Raw genomic sequence first — 19695 nt, forward strand, 5'->3', positions numbered from 1 at the left:
TGAAGGGTGTGTGTACTTTTTCAGCCTATTTGATACAGTTTTCTGTTGCTATGGTTGTTGTTTAACATCTGTCATAATCATTTTCCTATACTATTGAAATTTCTCCAAGACCTTCCTTTGAATACAGCTTAGTCTTTCATCATAATCATTTTCTTGCTTATTGGCCGATCATGGGGTATAGTATGGTATAGCAAGATACAGCTGGAGGGTATCATGTTACAACGTGCTGCTTCTCATCCTGGGGGCCTGAAGGTAAGTCAGGTTTTTCAACAATAGTAGCTTATTTGAGAGGAAGAGGGAACCTTGAGCAGCAGCTGTCCCCCAGTTACAATATGGGCATTTTGTCACATTTTAACATTTTTCAAATCAGATGCACCATATTTAATTGGCAGCACTGTTGCTTGTAATATTAGTGTCTTACCATCTAGAGTGTCTTGGAGTCATTGAAATAGTATATCTTCTTTCTTCCCTCGCTTTTAGATTGAGCTAGTCTCCCCTTCATGGTTCTGACCAGTTCTCCTGCTTATTGACCCATTTTCTTCATTTCCACCTCACACCATCATTGCCAAAGTCTACTCTTGAATCTTAGGCCCATCTGGGTCCTAAGATTCCTATCAACTTTTTTTCCCTTTATCTTGGCCCTTTCCCTTCAGCTAACTGTGGGTGTCCTGTCCATAGACACAGATTCCCCAGGTTGGTGATTTCTATTCAGCTTGGATTTAATGCCATTTCACCCTGCTCTGCTTGGCTTAAAGGATATTATGGTTTCAGCCACTTTTGAAATCAGGCCAAGACTGCTGTGCTTGAGCTATCCAGTGGTGTTTCAGTTTCAGCAAGCTGGTTACTTCCCTGCAGTTTCAGCAAGGTGATTCGTTCCCTCCATTCTCGGGACGTTCCCTGGTAAATAGGTCTCCTCCAGGCCTGACTTTTGCCTAAGCATGTTTTAGGTAATGATGAATATCTCACATCTTAGATTCATGTTGAGGTAATATCTAGTAGATAATTGCTTATAGGGATTGGTGGAAGTTCAGAGGAGTATTGGAGGATGTCTACGTAGACTGGAAAGTCATTTCTGTAGCAGTAGAGTATAGCTGAAGGCAAGGAGGTAAATGGCATTATCCGAGAAGTGTCTAAAGAGGACCAAAGAGGGAACCTTAGGGAAAACAAATTTTCAAGCCGTTGAGATGAGCTTATAGAGAGTGAGTCTGGGAAGAATCTGCTAAAGGTCTTGGTTCAGTTCTTTGATTGATTTCCTTGCAATTAAAGAAATAGTGAGTTTCCAGAAAGTTATTACAGGGATGGTAAAGGTACGATGGAAAGGAAACTTGGCTTACCAGTTGGTCTGTAGTGATGTTATTAAAAAGAGGCACAATGCAGTGTTATATGTAGAAGCCATTGTGTACTGCATTGAAGAGTGAAAGGAGAGGATGAAAGAGGGGAGAATGGACAATAATTAATGTGGTGAATGTTAACCTTTTTGAACCAAGAGCAATAATATTATTTAATGAAGAAACTTTTCCTTTTATCAGCTTAGAAAATTACATAAGCATATGTGTTTGCTAAAATCCAATTAGAAAATAAATATTACCTTAATGAAGAAAATGAAATGACTCATAGTCCTCCAGAATTCAAAGATAAACAGTTTTACCATGTTGCTGTATATCTTCCAGTTATGCATGTGTACATATATAAATGTGCATGCATTTTACTTATAAAAATGAGATCATATTGTACATATTTTTATAACTGTATTTTTAATTTATAATTTCATGAACAACTGTGTCACCTAATTTTGTCTACTCTTGAACTTTTAATTTAGTTTTACTTTTCCAATTTTTGAACTTTATATAAATGAAATAATTCATTATGTTTTCTTTTGCTTCAGATTTCTTGTGCTCAATATTGTATTTTTGAGATTCCTCTATGATGCATGTAACTGTCATTCGTTCATTTTTATTGCTTTATAGTGAGTTACCATATCATAAATTATTTAGTGATTTTACTATTGATGGGCTGTTGAATAGCTAAACAGTTGGCCATTACAAATAATTCTGTGGACATTCTTACTTATGTTTTTTGGTGCACATATGTGTCCATTACTGTTGGGTATTTATGTAGAATGGAATTTCTAGATTATGAAGGAAGTGAGTGGTCCTGTTTAGTAGATACAAGCAATTTTCCAAAGTAATGATACCAGTTGACACACCAACAGTTATATGAGAGGGCCAGCTGTTTTACATCCTCACCAACACTTGTCTTTTATTTCTTTTTTTTTTTTCCTTTTTAAAAGGAGCTATTCTGGTTGTTGTGTCATGATGTTCTACTGTGGTTTTGTTTTGTGTTTCCCCAGTGAGTACCTTTCATATTGAGTACCTTTTTAGATGCTTATTGGTTATTTGGATATCCTTTTTATGTGAATTCCATGTTCAAATCTTTTGTCCATTATTTATTTGGATTACTGTTATTTTCTTATTGGTTTGTAGACATTTAAAAAATATATTCTGGATGTTAGTCCTTATTCAGATACAGGTATTGAAGATATCTCTTCCTAGTCTATCTTTGCTTGTTAATATCTTTTGATACACAGTTCATTTTAATAAAGTCCAGTTTATCAGTTTTTAAAAATTTATCGTTAGTGCTTTTTATAACCTGTTTATGAAGTCTTTGCCTACTCAGGGCCATGAAGATATTTTCTTTTTTCTTCTAGAAGCTTTATTACTTTCTCTTTCACTTTTAAGTCTGTGAATTATCTCATTGATTTATGTGTATGGTGTAAGAGGTCAAGGTTAATTATAAGTTTTGAAATGAATGATCCATCTTTTATGCACTGATTTAATAAGCCTCTTTTATTATATATTGAAATTTATATATAATATAAATTTATTATAATATAAATTTGTGTATATACAGTTCAGTTCCAAGATGATGCCATATATGTTGCTCCTTAAATTTCATCCATTAACAATGCCTCAAACACATCTTTCTACAGTAGTAAATGTAACACTAAAGCACTGTTTTTATTGTCTGTGTAATATTTTATCACATAGCTAAAACAATTTAACTTAAAGTTCTTGTCTTTGGCAGCCTTCCTTGGCCCTCTCGTCTTTCTCCTTTCCGGGTCTTAAGTCAACCCTTATGGGCAAATGATGCCTTGTGCTTTCTTTTATTCCGCCAGTATAGCACTTACCACAGGTGTTATTGTTTAGTCAATTGTGCTTCTTCTAAGGGGCCCTGAAGAAGGCACAGTGTACGTCATGCCAAGTGTTCTCACTGTTTTATCCCCGGCTCTTATTACGGTGACTGACGCACCATTGGCACCTGATGAATATTTGTTGAATGAGTATTTATCCACTCTCCTACTCATGTGTATTAGGTTATTTTCCAACAACCTGCCTTGTGTAGTAGTTGAGAACTTGGTGCTCTGAAACAAGACTACCCAGATTTGAATCGTGGCTCTACCACTTCTTGGCTGTATAACATGGGCCAAGGGACTCAATTGTCTCATTTGAAAAATGGGGTTAATAACAGAACCTGCCTCACAATGTCTAGACAGAAACATTTGAAAACATCATATGGGGTGGGGGGATGGGGTGTGGGTACATGTATTTAAATTAAAAAAATTAATGTGCTCTATCACTGTTTTGTGTATATAATTAAATATTTTGGACACATAAAAATACAATGAATAAGACGGTGAATACCTATAACATCTGGTTTAAGAAATGGAATATTATAAATTCAGTTGCAGTGCTGTGAACCTCTTTCCTATCATATTTCTTTCACTGTCCTTCAGAAGTAATCAGTGTCCTGCATTTGCTGATTATCATTCCATGCTGTTTTTATATTCCTTTCTATATATGTAACTCCTTAAACCACAAAGCATATTTTTAATGCAATTTTATTGAGATATAACCACATAACATACAATCAAAATGTACAATCAGTTGTTCACAGTATTGTCATATAGCTACGCTTTCATCACCACAAACTTTGAACATTTTCATTACTCCAAAAAGTAAAATAAAAATTAAAATAACAAAGAACATCAAAAACATCCCATTCCCATCCTCCCCTCATTGTTCATTTACTTTTTTTAATAGTTTAATTGAGATATATTCATACACAGTCATCCACAGTGTACAATTGGTTATTCACAGCACCATCATACAGTTGTGCCATTCATAACCAGAATCAATTTTTGAACCTTTTCCTTACTCCAAAATAAAAATAATAGCAAAAGAGAACCCCTAACTCTTTCCATCCCCTTCATCCGACCCTATTCTTCATCTAATTTTTGTCCCCATTTTTCGACTAATCTGTTCATACACTGGATAAAGGGAGTGCGAGCCACAAGGTTTTCACAGTCACACAGTCACACTATGCAGTCTTCATAGTTATACAATCTTCTTCAAGAATCAAAGTCACTGGGTTGCAACTTGACAGCTTCAGGTATTTCCCTCTCGCCATTCTAACACGCTAAAAACTAAAAGGTGATATCTGTATGGCGCATAAGGATACCCTCCATAGTGACTTCTCGACTTCATTTGAAATCTCTCAGCCACTGGAACCTTATTTTATTTCATCTCTCTTCCCCCTTTTGGTCAAGAAGATCCTTTCAATCCCACAGTGTTGGGTCCAGGCTCATCTCCACGAGTCATTTCCCACATTGCCAGGGGGATTCACACCCCTGAGAGTCACATCCCATGTAGTGGGGAGGGCAGTGAGTTCACCTGCTGAGCGGGCTTAGAGAGGGGGCCACATCTGAGCAACAAAGAAGCTCTCTGGGGGAGGGGGAGGGGCTCTCCTAGGCACAATTATAAGTGGGCTTAGCCTCTCCCTTGCAGCAACTAGCCTCACAGGGGAAGGCCCCCAGATCAAGGGCTTGGCCCGCTAAATTGGCAGTCCTCAAGTTTGCGGGAAAATCAGCAATAGCCCAGGTGGAGAAGTCCAACACTTCCGCATTTCTCCCCAGCTCCTCAGGGGACCCCACAAATACACTTACACTCTCTGCCCATATCACTCTGGGATGCGTCAGGATTTCACCCCAGCCTGAACAAACGCACCAAATCCCACTTCCCATTCACTGTTTCCTGCACCTATGGTGCTCAAACAAACTGATCATCCAAGTTAAATTATGTAGTCTGCTACAGAAAATACAGATCCTGCACTAGATAAACATCTCCTCCCTTGGTCTCGTATGTAGTTTTAAAACCCAATCAGTATTGTCCTTTACCCTTAGGTCTGATTTGCCTTAATCCTATCCAGATCCTTTTCGTTCGTATCTCTAAATAAAGTTTGAATTCTTTTTCAGCTCTTTCAACAGTTGCTCTATGGGGTAATACTGACATTCGTAGCTGCCAAGTTCTAGCTCCGAGTCTCATGTGTCACACAGATACCCACAGTTCCAGAGACTGACCAGATTATACACAAGGAGCTCAGCATCTCAGGATTTAGAGATAACCATTACAACCCAGGAATAGATGTGACTGCTGTAAGAGCTTACAAGTTAGGGACCATTACAATAAGCATTTCGCAGATAAGCTGTGCTCTAAGATTCAGTTCTCAGAGTTTACACGTTATAGTTAGCCCATATTAGTGAGGCATTGTAATGTTTGTCTTCTCATTTCTGGCTTGCTTCACTCAAAATGTTGTATTCAAGATCCAGTCACCTAGTTGTGTGTCTCACAGCTTCATTCCTTCTTGTAACCGTTCAGTATGCTATTGTATGCATACACTGCTGTTCACTATTCTGTTCATCAGTCAGTGTTCTCGTAGGCCACCTCTGTCTATTGCAAACAGTAAATACTGCTGCTGTATATATACCTGTGTGTAAATGCCCATTCATATTCCTGCTCTCCAGTCTTCCAGGTATATACTACATAGTGAGGTTGCCGGACCTTGAAACCCCCACATACCTAGCTTCTTGTGGGACCACCGTACTGTCCTCCAGATAGGTTAACACTGTTCTACTTCCCCACCAGTGAATACATACATCTTTCTCTCCAAGTTCTCTGCAGCATTTGTGTCCCTCTGTTTATTTTTTTTCTCTGCAATTTTATAGAGATATATCCAAATATCATACACTCATCTACAGTGTAGTCATTTACAGTATCATCATATGGTTGTGCATTCATCGCCACAATTAGCACTTACACATGTTCATTACTCAAAAAGAATTGAAACCAAAGAATAATAAAAAGGATAAAAGAAAAAGTAAAAATAAAATAAAATACAGCGATAAGGTCAGTAAATAAAAGGATAAAAGGAAAAGTAAAAATAAGATAAAATATAGCCACAAAGAAAGAGGAAGAGGTGAAAAAAGTAGAACGACAAAAGAAAAAGAAAGAAAAAAATGGCAACTAAAAATCCACAAGAGGGTAAAATAAAATACCATAAAAAAATCAGGCAACAACACTAATGCCAAGAATCCCATACCCCTTCATTATGCCCCTCTCTTATAGGCATTTAGCTTTGGTGTATTGCCTTTGTTACAATTACAGAAATCATACTGCAGTGTTACTGTTAACCGTAGACTCTAGTTTGCATTGATTGTTTTTCCCCTAATACCACCCCCTTTTTAACACCTTGCAAAGTTGACATTCGTTTGTTCTCCCTCATGCAAAAGCATATTTGTACATTTTATCACAATCATTGACCACTTTAGGTTTCACTGAGCCACACAGTCCCGGTCTTTATCTTCTGTCTTTCCTTTTGGTGTCCCACAGGCCCCTAACCTTTCTCTCTCAACCATACTCAGAGTCATCTTTGTTCAGTGTACTTACATTATTGTGCTACCATCTCCCAACAGTGTGCTCCAAGCCTTTCCTGTCTTTTCCTGTCTCTCTGGAGTGCTCCCTTTAGTATTTCCTGTAGAGCAGATATCTTGTTCAAACTCTCACTGTCTGTCTGAGAATATTTTAAACTCTCCCTCATATTTAAAGGACAGTTTTGCCAGATATACAACTCTTTGATGGTGGTTTTTCTCTTGCAGTATCGTAAATATATCACACCACTGCCTTCTTGCCTCCATGGTTTCTGCTGAGAAATCTGCACATAGTCTTATTGATCTTCCCTTGTATGTGATGGATCACTTTTTTCTTGCTGCTTCCAGAATTCTCTCTTTGTCTTTGACATTTGATAATCTGATTATTAAGTGTCTTGGCGTAAGTCTATTTGGATCTGTCCTGTTTGGATTTCACTGTGCTTCTTGGATCTGTAATTTTATGTCTTTCATAAGGGATGGGGAATTTTCAGTGACTGTTTCCTCCATTATTGCCTCTGCCCTTTTCCCTTCTCTTCCCCTTCTGGGACACCCATGACATGTACATTCATGCACTTCGTGTTGTAACTCACTTCCCTGAGATGTTGCTCATCTCTCTCCATTCTTTTCCCCATCTGTTCTGTGTGTAGGGTTTCAGATGTCCTGTTCTCCAGTTCATGAATCTTTTCTTCTGCCTCTTGAAATCTGTTGCTGTATGTCACCCTTATGTCCTTCATGTCTTGTGTTGTGCTTTTCATTCCTGTAAGTTCTGCCAATTGTTTTTTCAAACTTTCTATTTCTTCCTTGTGTTTGCCCAGTGTCTTCTTTATATCCTTCATCTCTTTTGCCATATCTTCCCTCAACTTGTTGAACTGATTTTTGGAATGATTTTTTAATTGATTTAGGATATTTGTTTGATTAATAATTAGTTGTTTCAATTCCTGTATCTCTGTTGAAGTGTAAGTTTGTTCCTTTGGGCCATATCTTTGTTTTTCCTAGTGTGATTTTTCGTTTTCTGTGGTCTAGGCATCTGATTTCCTTGAATGTCCCAATCAGATTTTCCCAGACCAGAGGGACTCAGATCTTAGGAGGAGGCTGTGTATTCACTATTAGGTTTCCCTGAGGGTGAGTCCTAGAAGATCGACAGACTTTCCCGCGAGGTCTCTAGACTCTGCGCTTTCCCTGTCTAGCCCAGCAGGTGGCGCCTATCAGTCTGCAGTTCCCCACTGGTGTAAAGATGTGTGGTTCCTTTAATTCGTGTAGATCCTGACCTAGAGAGGGTCCGAGAGTGTCAGAAGCCAAGCTTAAATTGTTTCTAGTTTGTTTGTTTCCCCCCAGGCCATGGAGTCTGAATTCTCTGAGGGAGGGCAACCACTTGAGCTGTACCCACCCCCCTTTTCTTAGGGAAGATACACCCCCAAGGGAATTACCTTCTCCATTTGAATTCCTCCTTTGTCTTTCTGGCTCTGTTAAATCCTCACTTGCCTAGGTCAGCATGAAATTGAAGATGCCTGAGGTTTTCTCTAATGGTCTGCTTAGAATGAGAGGAAAAAAAAATGGAAAAGGAGCAAATGCCCCTTTTCAGAGCCAGTTCAAGCCCGTCAGTTTTTTTTGGGTCATGGCCATCTCCAGAAGTCTCTGTTTTTATTTATTTATGTATTTTTTTTTTCTCGTCAGCCCTCCCTCCTCCCTGCTGAAAGGAATCTGCTTCCCTTCCTGCTCCATGCTTGTAGCAGGTATTCGGTAGTTCAAATGTGTTAATTGAAACCTCAATTGAAGGTTGGTTGAGTTGCTTTCCCTGTAACCTGTTTCTTCTTTTCCCACAGGGCAGTGCTTCAGCTCAGCCTGCCGTTTGTGAGTGGGCAGGGGCACTGGTTTTGGGTTTGTGGAGCTTTACTTGCATTTCTGTGCTACAGTCTCAGCCGCTCTACCCATTCCAGGCTGGTGTACGATGTGTGTCCATTCACGGATGTCTCCCAGCAGTTGTCCCAGATTATTTACTAGTTTGTTCCTGGTTATTTACTAGTTGCTCTAGAGGGCTAATTAAATTCCACACCTTTCTATGCCACCATCTTGCTCTGCCCCCCAGCATATTGTTGTAAAACTTCGTATAGTAGTATCATAATATATGCATCCTTCTGCAACTTAGTTTTTTTGTTTGTTTAATGTTATGTTTGTGAGTTTTATTCCCGTTGATACATTTAGTTTTTGAGTCATTACAACTGCTTTGTTACATAGCATTCCTTCACTGGAATTGCTGGATCACAGGATATGCGCATCTTCAACCTGAAGGGGTTTTATCAAAGTACTCTCCTCAGTGGCTATGCTTTGGAAACTAGTGTATTAGAGTTCTATTTCTCATGAATACTTGTAGTTGTCAGCCTTTTTAGGTCTTGCCAATCTGATGAATGTTGATTGCTATCTCTTTGTGCTTTTACTTTTGCATTCATCTGATTAGTGGGGTTGAGCATCTTTTCATATTTTTGGCCATTTTTAAAAAAATGTAATTTTATTGAGAGATATATTCATATACCATTCAATCCATCCAGTGTATACTGTCAGTGGTTCACAGAATCATCACATAATTGGGCATTCATCACCATGATCAATTTTAGAACATTTGGATTGCTCCCGAAAAAGAAATAAAAAGATAAAAGAAAACCCCAGACATCCCATATTATCCCCCCTCCCTCCCGCATTGACCCTTAGTATTCTCCTCTACCTAATTTTATTACTGACAATAGAGATAGGTTAACTAAGTGTAGTATTGTCAGAGATAGATATGTAGGTCAGTGTAACAGAATAAAACATCCAGAAGTAGATCCATACAAACACGGGCAGCCGACTTTTTTTTTTTTTTTTTTTTTTTCCTGTATAGCTATACAGTCATTATCAAAGATCAAAGATCAGGACTACTGGATTACAGCTCAACAGTTTCTGGTATTTCCTTCTAGCTATTCTAATACACTAGGAACTAAAAAGAAATATCTATGTAAAGATTCGGTAGTCATAATCATTTGCTAAATCGTATCTTCTCCGTTAAACCTCCTCCCTCTCATTTAATCGTTCTCTCAATCTTCAGGGATATCTGGGCAATGACCATTTTAACTTTATGCTGGAAAGGGGTGTTGACCTTATGCAGTAGGGGAATGAAACTGGTTGATGTTCTTGTTGAGACTTGTACCTTTGGATTTCAGGGCTTATCTGGCATAGGAAAAATCTGGAGGCCTTAAATTTCTGAAAAAATAAACTTACTAGGTAAAACACTTATAGAATCTTAGACAGAGCCAGGATATTCTTTAGGGTGTTCAGGAATGCTGTTGGTTGGGGCTTGGCATACTTTGGCAATTTGCAATATCAGGTTGAAGTTTGCATAAGAGTAACCTCTAGAATGACCTCTTGACTCTATTTGAAATCTCTTAGCCACTGAAACTTTATTTTGTTCCATTTGTTTTCTCTTTTTTGATCAAGAAGGTATTCTCATCCCTGGGCGTGCTGGCCCTGCTGAGCCGGCCAGCCGGCCTGGCTCCCCTCCCTGGCACTGACAGGCTGGTGGGCTGCTCTGAGGAGGTGGGAGGGGAAGACTGGGCCAGCCGGCAGGTGGGCGACGGTGCTGAACTTCTGTGCTGCCCCCAACTGCACCCAGTCCCACCTGGCCGCCTTCAGGTGCCTGTCGGACCTGGCCAGATGCCAGAAGTGGGTGGAGAATTGTAGGAGAGAAGACTTAGAAGATAAAACGCCTGATCAGCTAAATTAACATTACTGGTTATGTGCCAAACACTTTGAGATCCGAAGAACTACACATTTTGCAGAGGCTTCAGAAAACTAAAGAATGATTGGGTTATTTTATTTCTCAAAATTAATTGAAACAGATATTTTGAAGTCATTGAGAGTCCTTATAAGACAGTTCTTTGAGATAATGCTAGACCAACAATATTTGATCTTACCGTCATTTGAACAATCACATGGTAGACACAGAGAACGAATGAAAGAATTGAGTGAAGATGAAATCAGGACACCGAAGCAGAAAAAATTGATGAAACTTCTGAACAGGAACAAAAACATAAAAAACAAACAACAGCAATGCTCAGAACCCTAATGCAGAAGAAGGGGGTGAAGAACAGGATGATGATATTTTACCCTTTACCCTTGAAGAGAAGGAAAACAAAGAATGCCTAAAATCTTCATTAGAAATTTTGATTCTAATGGGAAAAGAAAACATACTTCTGAATGGGCATGAGGCTAATGAACTCCCTGAAGGTCTCTTTACTCCTGATAACTTTCAAGCACTGCTGGAGTGCTGAATAAATTCTGTTGAAGAGGTTCTGAGAAAGTGCTTTGAGGCAACAGCAGTTAACATGTTCTGTTTGGAAACAGCAGAAACAGATGCTGGAGATATGCAAGAGCTGCATTTGGGAAGAAACTCTCAGGGAAGTGAGAGACTCCTGCTTCTTTTCCATTATCACTGATGATGTTGACAAAACAGGGGAAGAGCACTGACTGTCTGGTGTTGGTGAGGTTTGTGGATCAATCTTTATAGCCTGAGAGAGGAATTTGTGGGCTTCCTGCCTTATGAAGCTGATGCAGAAGTTTTGGCTGTGAAATTTCACACTACAATAAACTGAGAAGTAGGGGCTAAACATGGAGTCCTGTCGTGGACAGGCTTACATTGTGTCCAGTGGATTTTCTTCCAAGATGAAAGTTGTTGCTTCTAGACTTCTAGAGAAATATCCTCAAGCTGTCTACACACTCTGCTCTTCCTGTGCCTTAAATATGTGGTTTGCAAAATCACTGCCTGTTATGGGAGTATCTGTTGCATTGGGAATGGCTGAGAAAGTTTCTTCTTTTTTCCATCCATCACTGCAACTACCTTTAGAACTTGACAATGTAATTTTGGTCTTTTTATGGAGCAGTGAAGAAAGGAGTAGTGAACTGAAGGAAATTTGCCATTCTCAGTGGACAGGAAGGCCTGATGCTTTTGATATTTTAGTGGAACTCCTGCAAGCACTTGTTTTATGTTTAGATGGTATAAATAGTGACACAAATATTAGATGGAATAACTGCATAGCTGGCCGAGCATTTGTACTTTGTAGTGCAGTAACGGATTTTGATTTCATTGTTACCATTGTTTTTCTTAAGAATATCCTATCTTTTACAAGAGCCTTTGAGAAAAATCTTCAAGGGCAAACCTCTGATGTCTTCTTTGCAGCCGTAGCTTGACTGCAGTGCTACATTCACTATATGAAGTGATGGAAAATATTGAAGTTTATCATGAGTTTTGGTTTGAGGAAGCCACAAATTTGACAACCAAACTTTTGATATTCACATGAAACTCCCTGGCAAATTCTGCAGAGCTCAGCAAGGTAACCTGGAATCTCAATTAACTTCTGAGAGTTACTGTAAAGAAACCTTAAGTGTTCCAACAATGGAGTCCCTTATTCAGGAACTTTAAAGATATATTCTCAGACCAGCACCTCAAAAGTCTTAAATGCTTATCTCTGGTACCCTCTGTCACGGGACAGCTCAAATTCAGTATGTCGGAGGAACACCATGCCGACATGTACAGAAGTGACTTACCCAATCCTGACACACTCAGCCAAGCTTCGTTCTTGGAGAATCAAGTGGAAACTCAGAGGGAAAGATATAGAGCTTCCATCCACCATTTATGAAGCCTTCCATCTACCTGACATTGAGTTTTTTCCTAATGTTTATGCTTTGTTGAAGGTCGTATGCATTCCTCCTGTGATGAAGGTTGAGAATGAACGCCATGAAAATGGAAGAAAGCGTCTCAAAGCATACCTGAGGAACACTGCCAGACCAAGGGTCAAGTAACTTGGCTTTGCTTAACATAAATTTTGATATAAAACCTGATCTGGACTTAATGGGGGACACATATATCAAACTTTATACAACTAAGTCAGAGCTTTCTACGTGTAATTCAGAAACCATTGAAAATACTTGAGACTTTTAAAATAGGTTTTCTTACACTTAGAGGAAAAGCTGTAAAGTGTATGCTGCTTAATTACTGACTATCTTTGCCTATAGGGGTCCCACTGAATGCATTAGTCATTATGATCTCCCTATTTAAAGGGTCCCTGTTTGAACTCTCATACTTTGAAGACCCATCTATTCTTCCAGAACATAGCATTGAAAGTGCCACCTTTCGTTTCTGCGTGATCTCTGTTAGTGGCACTCTGGAATTATTTTTGTTAAGTGATTTTAGACATAATGTTAATAATCATCACTGTGAATCTAGTTGTCAGGTTATCAGTTCAGTTATCAGTACTTTGAAGAAATAAATTTTGATGAGGCGTGGAAGGAAGGAAAGCATTTTGTAAAATGTTACGAGGCTCACTATTGACCTTTAACTAGAAGGACTTTTAAGTATGTTGTTAAAAATTTGCATTGAACAGTTAAGGGAATTACCAGAGAGTGAGAGAAACTGAGCTCACCAAGCAAGGATCTCAGTGTAGGTTTTCTCTTTATCAAATGAACCTAAAGGAACAAGTTAAAGTTTGGCTGCCTTTTTCCTTACCTGGTTGTTGCTGTTTACATTCCTTTATTGAGCCTACACCTTCATAAGCTTTTTAGCAGGTATGTGTTGAACATTTCTGGTTTATGGTCAAGGCAGAATCAGCGGCCATGGATACTGACTGCTGATTTGTCTCATTTCTTCTATTTCCATGACTATATTTACTGCCTCATCCTGATTTATAAGCAGAACCTGGAAAACCTACAAAAATAAGTGTTTTGTGGTTTATCTAAGAATAATATGGAAAATATTGCTGTTATTTTCAATGAAGAAAATCAATTTTGTACAGTTTATTTCAATCTTAATAAAATGTGAATTTTGTTTAAAAAAAAAGGCATTTTCAATCCCATGATGCCAGGGTCAGGCTCTTCTCTGGGAGTCATGACCCCTGTTGCCAGGGAGACTTACACCCCTGGAAGTCATGACCCACATAGGGAGCAGGGTAGTGAGTTTATTTGCAGAGTTGGTTTAGAGCGAGAGAGAGGCCACATCTAAACAACAAAAGAGGTTCTCTGGGGGTGAGTCTTAGGCAGAGTTATCAGTAGGCTTAGCTTTGCCATTGTAGGGTTGCAGAGATAAGTTTCATAAGGGCCAGCCCCAAGATGTATGGCTTGGCTTGTTAAATTGGGAGTCCCTAATGCTTGAGAGAACATCAGTAGTTCCTCAGGTGAGGAAGTTTAATAGTTCCACATTTCCCCCCAGTCCCTCAAAGCTGACTTTGCAAGTACTTTTTTTTAATTTTCTGCCCAAAATACTCTGGAATGTATTGGAATATTACCTTAACCTGTACCGAAAAACAGGATCTCATTCTCTATTCTAGGTTCTGTAATTAAGTTGTTTAAATAAACTGACTTGGCAGGTTAAATTAGGTAGTGCGCTACAGAAAATTTAAATTTTGTACCAAATTAACATTTCTTCCTTTGGTCTCACACAAAAGCTGAAGTTTTAAAGTATCAGTATCATCCTTTACCCTGTATTGGCCATTCTTTTAAATAGCCTTTCCATACCATGCCCATTTAACCATGGTGGTTTGCCTTTTCCTGGATATTTAGGATTGGTATGGCTTGTTTTTTCATTTCCTCCAGGACTGTTCAAATATCACTTTATCAGAGAGTTACTCTCTGGCCATCCTATCTAAAATAGTACTACTCTACAGCCTTTTCTTCCATAATACATATCACCATGTGACTTGTTTATTGTCTGTCTGTCCCCCACTAGCCCATAAGCTGGTGAGATCGGGGACATTGTCTTGCTGATACTGCTGTATCCTTAGTGTCTAGAATAGTACACTACTTGCAGTATTCATTTAATAAATATGTATAGAATGAATATAAGAATGTATGCATGCTGGTATTCAAGTTCCCAGAAATGACTGCTTCTGCCTTGGGCTGTATGAGTAAACAAATGCCAAAAGATCATAAAAGGATACCAACAACTTAGTGAGCCTCAGCCGGGCCAGTACATTCAGCTTGCCAGAGAACCCAAGGGAAAGCAGAAGAGATTTCTGCAAGGCCGTGAAACTGAAGTTGACAAAGGTACATTTAGCCATCCTTAATTCTGCCAAGGTTCCTTCTGACCCTGCCAACTGGTAAAAATTCCTCTGAACCATGAAGACGGAAAGACAAACGTCCTGTGTCCATGTTTCTTTTTTAAAATTGAGTTATATTTTACATACCATAGAATTCACCCTTCTAAAGTGTACATTGCACTGGTTTTCAGTATATTCACAAAGTTGAGCAACTGTTAACAACTGTCTAATTCCGGATCATTTTAGTTACCCAACCACGTTTCTTTCTGATTTGTGTTAAAATATTTTTCAAAAGCCTTGCTAGTTTGTGTTTGGGTTTCCAGTAACTGTGCTTCTCTTTTATGTGTGTGCTCCCTGCCAGAGTGGCTGCCTTTCCAGGGTCTGGCAGGCAAACCCGTCCGGTCTAAGTACGGCAGGTCCAGCCAGTCCCTGGAGAGTCTGACCCTAGAAGCCTGGTCGCTGCACTGTTCAAGGCTTGCTGATGAGACCAGGCTTACAGTTTCAAAATGGAACGAAATGTAAGTCAGACATCTGATCCTGCAGAGAGCATATTTAATAATAGCTTAAACAGCTAACATCTGTTGATCTCCTACCAAGTTCTAGTGTCATTACTCCTTTATATGCATTATTGTGTTTTATTTTCACACCTTTCATATGAGTAGATACTGTTTTTGCCCAGAAAGGTTGAGTAACTTGGCCAGGCTCCAACAGCAAGTAAAGGGATCCAACTGGGATTTAAACTCCTGTCTGGCTCCAAAGTGCCTCATTTTGTCAACTGTTACTCTATGTTGAGTAGATAGAAGTTAGTCCTGTAACCTAAAGTTATCATATTTCCCTCTCTTGTTTACTGTTCAAACGTAGTTAATAAGATACATTTCTATCTATATTACGTAATGTGATGAGGTAAAGATCTTTGTGAGGTAGCGTAAGTATATGAAAACATAATTATATAAATCTGTATTGATCTGCTTGCCAAGATATTATTAGCACTGGAGGAAGATTTCCTTTGATCTGAACAATCTCTCAGATTTCTTAAATTATACATTTCATTTTGTTACACATGGGAAGAAAATAGTTTTGGATTTGATTATTGTAATTAATAATGTAAATTCACAGTGCTATCTGATGAACTCTGATGACTATGACAGGACTCTTGTAATTTGATGAAATGTAAATTCTTACACTAGATATCAGTGTGATATAGTGAGGTGAGCATAAAAAACTTCAAACAATTGGCTTTTTTAAAATGCAATTTATTGACATATATTCACACACCATACAGTCATCCAAAGTTTACAGTTGTTCACAGTATCATCAGATAGTTGTGCATTCATCACCACAACCAATTTTTTGAACATTTTCATTACTCCAAAAAATAAAACTAAAAATAAGAATAAAAATAAAAGTTAAAAAAAAACACCCAAACATCTCATATTCCTTTCCCCATTTTAATCATTTACTGTTTTTTAAAATCCAGTTTTATTGAGATATATTCACGTACCATAGGATCATCCATGGTGTACAATCAACCATTCACAATACCATCATATAGCTGTGCCTTCATCACCCCAATCCATTTTTGAACATTTTCTTTATACCATAAAGAATAAAAATAAGAATAAAAAACAAAAGTAAAAAAGAGCACCCATATCATCCCCCCATCCCATCCCAATCTTCATTTAGTCCCTGTCCCCATTTTTCTACTCATGCATCCATACACTGGACAAGGGAGTGTGATCCACAGGTTTTCACAATCACACTGTCACCCTTTGTAATCTACATTGTTATACAATCATCTTCAAGAGTCAAGGCTGTTGGGTTGGAGTTTGATAGTTTCAGGTATTTACTTCTAGCTGTTCCAATTCACTAAAACCTAGAAAGGAATATCTGTATAGTGCATAAGAATGCCCACCAGAGTGACCTCTCAACTCCATTTGAAATCTCTCAACCATTGAAACTTTATTAATCATTTACTTTTTGTCCCCGTTTTTTTCCTATACATCTGTCTATACACTGGATAAAGGGAGTGAGCCACAAGGTTTTTGTGAACACATAGTCACACCATATAAGCTATATAGTTATATAATCATCCTTAAGAATCAAGAATACTGGATTGCAGTTCAACAGTTTCAGGTATTTCCTTCTAGTTATTCTAATACACTAAAAACTAAAAAGGGATCTCTATATAATGCATAAGAATAACCTCCAGAATGACCTCTTGACTCCATTTGGGATCCCTTAGCCACTGAAACTTTATTTTGTTTATTTCTCTTCCCCCTTTTGTCAGGAAGCTTTCTCAATCTCATGATGTCAGGTCCAGGCTCATCCCTGGGAGTCATATCCCATGTTTGCAGGGAGATTTCCACCCCTGCGAGTCATGTCCCACCTGGGGGGAGGGCAGTGAATTTACCTGCTGAGTGGGCTTAGAGAGAGAGAGGCAACATCTGAGCAACAAAAGAGGTTCTCTGAAGGTGACTCTTCGGCACAATTGTAAATAGGCTTAGCCTCTCCTTTGCTGTAACAGGCTTCATAAGGGCAAGCCCCAAGATTGAGGACTTGTCCTACTATAATGGTAGTCCCCATGCTTGCAAGAATATCAGGAATTCTCCAGGTGGGGAAGTTTAATGTTTCCACCTTTTTCCCCAGCCCCCCAAGGTGGCTTGGCAAATACTGTTTTATTCTCTACCCAAATTACTCTGGGATGTATCAGGGTTTCGCACTAACCTACACAAACCAACCATATCTCACCCCCTATTCGAGGTTCCATGTTATTATGATGTTTGAATAAACTGACCATTCACGTTAAATTATATTATTTACTACAGAAAAAATAGATTTTGCACTAAATAAACATCTCTTCCTTTGGTCCCTCATAGAAATTGAGGTTTTAAAACACAGTCAATATCATCCTTTTCCCTTTAATCTTTTTTACCTTAGTTCTGATCAATTCTGTTTCATTCATATCTCTAATTGAAGTCTGATGTCTTTTTCACATTCTTTAATAATTGCTGTATGGGGTAATGCTGACATTCATAGCTGCTGAACTCTGGCTCTGAGTCTCAGGTGTCACACAGATGCCTGAAGTTCCAGGGCCCAACTAGGTTATACATAAATAGCTCATCATCTCAGTATTTAGAGACAACCGTTACAACTCACGAATAGATGTGACTGCTGTAAGAGCTTACATCTAGGAACCTTAACCATATGCCTTACCCTGGTAACCTATGCTCTCAGATTCAATTCTCAGAATTTGCACATTATAGTTAGTCCATATTAATAAGGTGTTACAAGGTTTGTTTTTTCGATTCTGGCTTATTTCACTCAACATACTGTCCTCAAGGTCCGTTCACCTAGTTGCACGTCTCACAACTTCATTTCTTCTTGCTAGTGCTCAGTATTCCATTGTATGTATACACCACAGTTCACCATTCTGTTTATCAGTCGATGTTCGCTTAGGTGAACATTGAATTGTGAATTCTGCTGCTATAAACACCGGCGTGCAGTATCCACTCATGTGCCTGCCCTCAGTTCTTCCAAGAATATACCCAATAACAGGGTTGCAGGACCATATGACAACCCCATAGTTAGCTTCCTGTGGAACTACCACACTGCCCTCTAGCTGGGCTGTGCGATTCTACCTCCCTACCAATAGGGAATAGGTACATCCCTCTCCACATTTTCTCCAGCACTTGTATTCCCCTGTGTATTTTTGTTTTTTTTTTTTGCTTTTATAAAGGGGATTTATTAAGTTACAAATTTACAGTTCTATGGTCATAAATGTGTCCAAACAAAGGGATCAACAAGAGGATACCTTCAATGAAGAATGGCCGATGGCGTCTGGAACACCTCTGTCAGCTGGGAAGGCACGTAGCTGGCATCTACTGTTCCTTTGCTCCTGGGTTGCGTTTTATCTCCTTTCTTAGTTCCTGTGCATCCTTAGCTTAGCATCTCTAAGCGTCAGCTCCCAAATGTCTCTCCAAAAGTCTCTCTCAGCTCCTCTTGGGGTATTTTGTCCTTGCTTAGCTTCTCTGGAGCAGGCTCAGGGCTAGCTTTTCAAAGCATCAGCAAGTATCTGGGTCTTTGTGGCTCTTTTTTTTTTTTTTTAATGCAATTTTATTGAGATATATTCACATAACATACAATCCTCCAAAATTAGTCAGTTGTTCATAGTATCATCATATATTTGTACACTCATCACTACAATCAATGTTTGAACATTTTTATTACTCCAAAAAATAAAAATTAAAAAAAGAACATCCAAAACATTTCATTCCCCTCCTCGCCCCGTTGCCTCTGTGTATTTTTTAAACAGTTTTATTCACACACCATACAATCCACCCTAAGTAAACAATGATTCCTAGTATAATCACATAATTTTGCATTCACCACCACAATTTATATGTGGACATTTCCATTTCTTCCCCAAAGAAAGAGGAAAAGGAGAAAAAAAAAATAAGAAAAACACAAAAGATAGAAGAAAAATAAAAATAAAATATAATGAAAAGGTCAGAAAATACCACCACCACCAAGAATCCCATGTCACTCCCTTATATCCCCTCTTATAGACATTCAGTTTGATATATTATTGCCTTTGTTACAATTAGTGGAAGCATCTTACAACGTTACTGTTAACTATAGACTCTAGTTTGCATTGATTGTATTTTTTCTCGTATATCATCCAATTTCCAACACCTTGCAATGTTGACATTCATTTGTTCTCCCTCAGGAGACCCTGCTCATATTTTTCCATTCTTTTCCCTATCTGTTCTTTTGTGTGTAGGATTTCAGATTTCCTGTCCTCTAGTTCCTGAATCCTTTCTTCTGCCTCTTCAAATCTGCTGTTGCATGTCTCCATCATGTTTTTCATAGCTTCTA

General features: G+C 38.6%; 1 protein-coding gene across 3 annotated transcripts in view; it reads left to right on the forward strand.

Moving 5' to 3' along the window:
- LOC119517865 (S-adenosyl-L-methionine-dependent tRNA 4-demethylwyosine synthase TYW1) overlaps window positions 1–19695 on the forward strand; it is a 225480-nt gene that overhangs the window by 99661 nt on the left and 106124 nt on the right. The window contains exon 14 of one of the 3 annotated variants that reach the window (XM_037814928.1): window positions 12485–13547. The exons of the other annotated variants lie outside the window; for them this stretch is intronic. Coding sequence (XP_037670856.1) covers window positions 12485–12592 — 108 coding nt within the window. The 3' untranslated portion in view covers window positions 12593–13547. Of the gene's footprint in view, window positions 1–12484; window positions 13548–19695 lie in introns of those variants that run through there. 3 annotated transcript variants of the gene reach the window in all.

The sequence above is a fragment of the Choloepus didactylus genome, chromosome 21 (genome assembly GCF_015220235.1).
Source record: "Choloepus didactylus isolate mChoDid1 chromosome 21, mChoDid1.pri, whole genome shotgun sequence".
Taxonomy (NCBI): Eukaryota; Metazoa; Chordata; class Mammalia; order Pilosa; family Megalonychidae; genus Choloepus; species Choloepus didactylus.